We start from the raw sequence: 6,049 nt of genomic DNA, 5'->3' as shown, positions 1-6,049 counted from the left end.
GGTCGAGCGTGGTCACTCAACAGCTGTGGCTTGGGAAGATTCTCTCTTCTGGGAGACTCTGACCCAGAGGAACAAAGGCTTTGTGGTCATGTCGAGCGTGTAAGTAAAGGACAGGAAATGCAGGCTTTTTCAGAGGGAGGAAAAACACTGAAGCCACTCAGTGGGAGGTTTTGGTCGTTTACGGCACAACCATGTCGTCAAGCATCAAAACGGAACTCATCTCAAAGCAGAAATGACAACTTATGGTTGCTATAATTGCCACCCCTATATTCAGGCAGTTCCTTAACTATAAAACTAGTATCCATTGTTTGACACAGTATCTTTTTGAAATCTCTTCTGCATTGCAAAGGAAGAGTGAGCAGACACCTGATGTAATCCACTTTAGTGCTGATTTGCCTTTAACCGATCCTCTTTTCATCACTAAAAAACTCAGTCAGTGGGTCGTGACTGCACAAGCCCTCGTACATACTGGCCATCACCTCGCCATGGAAACACAGTGAAGCAAAACATTTATTTATCTTTGCGCTCCAGCCACACCCTCACTGTCTGCATATTTAAGTCTGCTCCTTCTCTTTTCTTTTAGTCTCTTCATCACTTGCTCCGACTGTCATAACCTCACTTGCATCTATTTTCATTTCTCAGCTCTTTGTTCTCTGTTTCCTCTCCCTCGCCTGGTTCTGCTAGATTGATTCCTTCCAGATAAACTTTCTCTCCTCGTAGAGTCTTCTAACTCCCTCTCCTCCTCACCTCCCCTCCCTTTTATTCCACAGACAAACTCCTTTCTCTCTTTCCTACCCTCTGTCCCACTGTCAGTGTAATTCCATTGGTGTCAGACCTCCCAGGTGGGCCCAGACACAGGTAGATAGCTACCGCGGTGGGGAAGCTTCGCTCCTGTCGGCTTCCTGACGCCCGACCCCCCCCCCCCCCCCCCCCCCCCCCACACACACACACACACTCGCAGGCACAGGCACACCTCGCCTCAGGGGGGTCAGTGTCATTGTTGGCATTGGGCACATGCTTGTCGTGGTGCAATATTAAATCTTCTCATTTGATTTGGACTGTAATTATGTCGTAAAAACAAACTGGCTGTGAAGCCGTGGCCCGCCAGTGTGATCTACTTTCATCAAGTGCAGACTGGCTTAATTATAGAGTGCGCCATACACCCATCTTTCACTGGGCAGCTTTTCCTGCTGCTTCTTTAAGCCATCACATTCTTTTATTGTGCGTTAATCACAAGGCAATTGGGCCGTTTGCAATGGCTGGGGGTAGATTTTAACACTGGTCTGTACACATCCTGCGAATTCTGAAAAAAGTTATGCAGTTGTACATGGTAATGGAATCTGATGCCTCCTCTATTTCTGCGGTGCACTTAATGATATGGTTCTCATACCACAAAGGTATTCAAATGTGAGGGATCTCTGTAAGAATAGAGGATTTGCTGTTCTTTGTGCACTTCAAATTGAGTGTGTGAGGTTAGACAGATAAATAGGTAAATTTGACAATAAATGACCAAATCTCATCAAAAGAAATCACGCTGATGTGAACGACTGTAAATAAAACTTAGATCTTTTTCCTGTGGGATTTGATTTCTGTTTCATCATCTTAAGAGGGAGCCATAAAACACTTGAAGGAATAACACTTAAGTATGAAGATCTATGAATTTTACGAGCAAATTATTTCCCCATATAGCCACGGCTTTTTTTTTTATCTGCTTTTTTTACAGCCAGACATCTGAAATACATGTTTATTTAGGCCTATATTTGCCACATGGCTAAGTCAAACCAGATTCCACCTTCACATCAACTCGCACAGGAGGACGCCAGATGCCAAATCGCAACATATGGCAAAATGTATATTAATTTTTGCTTTGCTTCATGCAATATGTTTTGAAGCACTGCTTCAAATCACTCAAACAATTAAATCATTTGTATTATATCAAATTATATACGTAATATCTGAAACGGAATGCTTATATTTAAGACACTGAGGAAGGTTAGTAGGGACTTAAAGTTCTAATATTTATAATTCTAATAATAAAAATCTCGGTCAGGAAAGTCACAAAACAAATAGACAAAATCCAAAATCTGGAGGCAGCTTTTTAATCAGAACGGGGGTACAATTATAATCTTCTCAATGCTCAGTGGCAACCAATAAGGAAACACAGCAAGGGTTTATGTCGGAGATGAGTGTGTGAGGGAGGGATAAAGGATGGCGCTGTCTGGGGACTGACCCCTTTATGTCTTAATAGTTGAGCTGGAAAAAGAGGGGAGACTATGAAAGCTGAAGGGTCACTGAGGGAGAACTCCCTCGTTTTTGTCCCTCTCCACCGGTCTTTTATGATGGGTTCATCTGTGTTGTGACAGGTGTGTGAAGTGGGCACCTTACTAGAGGTAATTGCCATTTCTCTCCTGTGGGTCATTGTTTGTCCCTATGCCTGAAAAGACCATTAGAAAGGATTTTTAGGTTGCTACAAAGGCAGAGGAGATGACTAAAAAAAAGAAATTCTGAAAACCGGAGCAGATTCATTAACAGTGGTGTGTGCTGTACATAAGACAGTAAACACGGCCTGCTGATGTGGCTGTTCTTTAGCTGGAACAGACTGCGGTGGCTTCATTGCAGAAACCATTATGGTGCCACTGAGGAAAGTCATAAAGGTGATTAACAGCTGCTTCTAATTAAAGATCAATGGAGAGTCTTTGGGGTGATTTGTTATATGAATTAGGATGCCCACTGTCCATTAATGACATCAGGCAATGTCACTAACAGATTGGGATATTGATTCACCTTTGTTTGAAACCACCTAAACCAAACTATAGATCATGACTGACATTGTATACCTTTAACTCACTGAACAGCAGCCAACATGGTTAAATGTTGGAATTGCATCACAAGATGGATAAGTGGCATAAGTCTAAAGCTGTAGTCAGGATTGACAACCTGAGGCACACTCCTATATCCTGATTCAGTAAGCAGATATGCAATGCATCACAGGAGGTAGGAGCCAAGAAAGAGTTTGTGAACTAAACCAGAGACTTATAGCTGAAATGTTGTGTGCCATTGTGTCACAATACCAGAGCCCTGATATTGAAGAGCTAGTGTGATAAGTATTTCTCTGCAGGAATGGAATACAATAGCCATTAGGTTGTCTTTAATGTAGAAGCAAAGTATAAGAATTGTTTGTTTCACTTGTATCTACAGTGAGCAGGTCCTCCTTTCAGGAGGAGGCCATTTTTCTAGAACAGACAAACCAAGCACTGAGCTAGATATGGCCTTTTACATTCAAAATGAGGGTGAGACATGAAAGTCATTTGGTTGCAATGTACAGCTCCACTGCTAGGTCAAGCTAAATCACACAAGTTATTAGAATAGGACACTTCAAGGGAGTGAAACATCTTTATTCAGAACAAGGTCAGCAGGATTATTTAGTATCCAACCTGAAAGACAGGAGAAAAGAGTTAGAGCAAGTTAATCCAAAATGCTGGGTCGCGCCAAGAGTAAGCTTGTGGACCAACAGCTCCAGAGGGTTGGTTTTGTTCAGGTGCCCCACCAGAGCCGTAGTTGCTGTCAATGCTTTGCTTAACAGGTTGGCTAGGCTGCTGGACACTGGTCTTGACCTGTGGAATACCAGGGCTGGCAGGATAATGGTATCTGATGTAGTGAGCATCTTGCCAGTGGTCCGTTCCCTGTTCAAAGCTGCTGCTGGAGTGAGTGATAGTGCCTTGAGGATACTGGCCAGTCAGGAACATGTAGTCATAATAAGGAAAAACATGCCCCCTACGTCTGCCAGGATATAATGGCCGACGTTCACTGGTAGAGTATCGTCCCTTTGAAACTTCAACTTCAGGGGGTGCTGGCTGGAAGCCTTGCTCCTCAGTCTCAGATTCATAGTTGCCATGCTCAAAGCGGTTCTCATAGCTAGACAGTTCACCTGCCTGGAACTCTGGACGAGAGCCAGGCGGACCCACGTTGCTTGAGCCAAGTGGTTTAGAGGCAGGTTTGTTGGCAAACCGGCGAGCAGTAGGTCTTGTGCCACCAAGACTGGGAGGTGCAACTGCCCAGGCAATGTCTAGGAGCAGAAGTTGAAGAGATAAGGATTGCTACAAATAAGATGCAAGGCCAATACAACAAGGTTAATTAGCCATTGCGCAATCTGTTTAAGTCACTAACCAGTTACCTTGGGTAGAGGTGGGTTGAGAAGAACTTGGCCATGCTGAGCCTGCAGAAGAGCTGCTAGCACGTCCTGGATGTGCTGCAGCAAAGGAGTTAGAGCTGTAAGAAGATGCTGCTGGTTGCTGCCTCTCACTGGGTTGAGGGTAACTGGGTTCTCTCCTGGGAGCATTTTGAGGGTGGGCTGAACTTGAGACAGTTTTAGACCCAGCCACAGAACCAGAAACCACAGGGGTAGAGCCACCAGAAGAAGGCATATCCCAGGTAGCAGTAGATGGAGGATTTGCACCATAGCTACTGCTATAGGAGGAGCTAGGATCAAAACCTTAAAGAGAAAGAAAGTTTAAAAAAATTAAAAAGACCCAGACAATGCTTGATTATCAATCAGTGATACTTTACCTTGCTTCTTGGGGTAGCTGTAACTTGTGCCCAGCAGCATAAGAAGGAGCAAAGCCCTGTTGAAAGACAGGCAAAGCATAACTAGTTAACAGAAAAGGGTCAAAACATCACAAAGGAAACTGCCACTTACCCTGAGGCACCACAACCAGCCACCATGTTGCACAAACTGTTTAACTCTATCACCTCTAACACACTGTGAAGGATTTATACTGCAAGTGTGACCTGCTCTGACCAATCAGAACCTCATGGGTTAACGATACACAGTTGCTAGTAAATGAAGCCTGATGAAGGTGGATCCCCACCTGAAACTTGCAGCAGTGAGTGTATCAAAGTTGATCCACATGTCTCATTTTTGTTACATTGCTACACTGCATTGCAACAGAAGTGCACCATGTTTTACCTTTATAGTTTTATTTTCAGCATAACTAAATTCTGTTTTTTTTCTTCTGTGTATTATTGTTGTGGTGTTTCTTTTTTTAATTCTATTTTTCATGTAGCAATCTCATTTAAATTGTCGGATATGAATTATTTATTTTTGCCAAATAGTGTGACCTGCCTACACTTATACATTTATAAGGGAAGATTTTTTTAGTACATTTAATTGCTTAGCAGTTAAACACAAAGAAATATATAACGTGAAGAATAAACATTATATCTTGGAAACATTTGAACTACTAACAAACATAATCACATTAAGAAGATTAAGTTTTGACCCAAAAGCATGACCTGACAAACATATCCTGAAGAAACTGTTAAACAGCACAACTATATGAGAAATCTAAATGCGTTTGATAGTGGCACATCCCTTCATTAAGATCTTACCCCTCTATACCCAGCTTGAGACTGTGCCAAATGTGCCGTGGTTGTGCATTGTGACAATTTCCGGCACTTCAGATGTGTATTTCCTGGCTTTCTAATCAGAATGCTATTTTGTATCTCAAAAGGGGATCCATTCAGCCCGACATTAACAGCCCTCGTCTGTGATAATGTGGATGCTTCGGGCCATAGGCCACCAGCTGCATCCACTTGTCAGTCTTTGGTACAGATGCCCTGTCTGTCTGCTGTGGCGAATGAAACTCATGGACTAAATTGGCACTTATTGTGCAGAATGATTTTATGTACGCATTTTAATGTGCCTCATCCAATTCCTTAACATGGTTTAATTATATCTGCTGACAGCCATCTCAAATTTTAAAACGATTTAAATGGAAAGCTCCTGTCCCTCTTGTAATTTGTGTCTTTGAGTGGCCAGTGGAGACCAAACAGAAAGGCTATAGATCTTTGTATCAAACCTGAATACTCTCAGGCAATTTATCCAAATCTGCTGGATTTTCTGTGCATCATATTAGTTTCTCATACAAATCAAATGAAGAGAACTCAATTATGATGGATCAATAATTCAGCATTCTCAATTATGCTTTAATTGTAAGAAGCAATATCATCCAATCTTATTGTGTGGATAGGTGTTGTTGCTCTGCAGAGC

The 6,049-nt window shown here is 42.5% G+C and overlaps 1 protein-coding gene across 1 annotated transcript; it reads right to left on the bottom strand.

Moving 5' to 3' along the window:
* Positions 1–3,374: 3,374 nt before the first annotated feature.
* Positions 3,375–4,772, bottom strand: LOC104926961 (hypothetical protein). The gene is made up of 4 exons (XM_019269857.2): positions 4,697–4,772; positions 4,567–4,622; positions 4,175–4,492; positions 3,375–4,066 (listed from the first exon to the last, which is right to left on the bottom strand). Exons 1-4 carry the CDS (start codon positions 4,720–4,722, stop codon positions 3,456–3,458), a joined length of 1,011 nt encoding a protein of 336 aa, XP_019125402.2. The 5' UTR covers positions 4,723–4,772; the 3' UTR covers positions 3,375–3,455.
* Between the last annotated feature and the right edge of the window lie 1,277 nt (positions 4,773–6,049).

This window comes from Larimichthys crocea, chromosome XI (genome assembly GCF_000972845.2).
Source record: "Larimichthys crocea isolate SSNF chromosome XI, L_crocea_2.0, whole genome shotgun sequence".
In the NCBI taxonomy this organism is placed as follows: Eukaryota; Metazoa; Chordata; class Actinopteri; family Sciaenidae; genus Larimichthys; species Larimichthys crocea.
This window is presented reverse-complemented; position numbering and strand designations above follow the sequence as displayed.

What these genes read in the sequence shown, in the direction of transcription:
- LOC104926961 (XM_019269857.2), bottom strand. Translation starts at nt 4,722, where the DNA reads ATGGTGGCTGGTTGTGGTGCCTCAGG. An exon ending in CAGCTACCCCAAGAAGCAAG is followed by an intron (nt 4,493 to 4,566) that starts GTAAAGTATCAC and finishes TTTCTCTTTAAG; the next exon opens with GTTTTGATCCTAGCTCCTCC. An exon ending in TCAACCCACCTCTACCCAAG is followed by an intron (nt 4,067 to 4,174) that starts GTAACTGGTTAG and finishes TTCTGCTCCTAG; the next exon opens with ACATTGCCTGGGCAGTTGCA.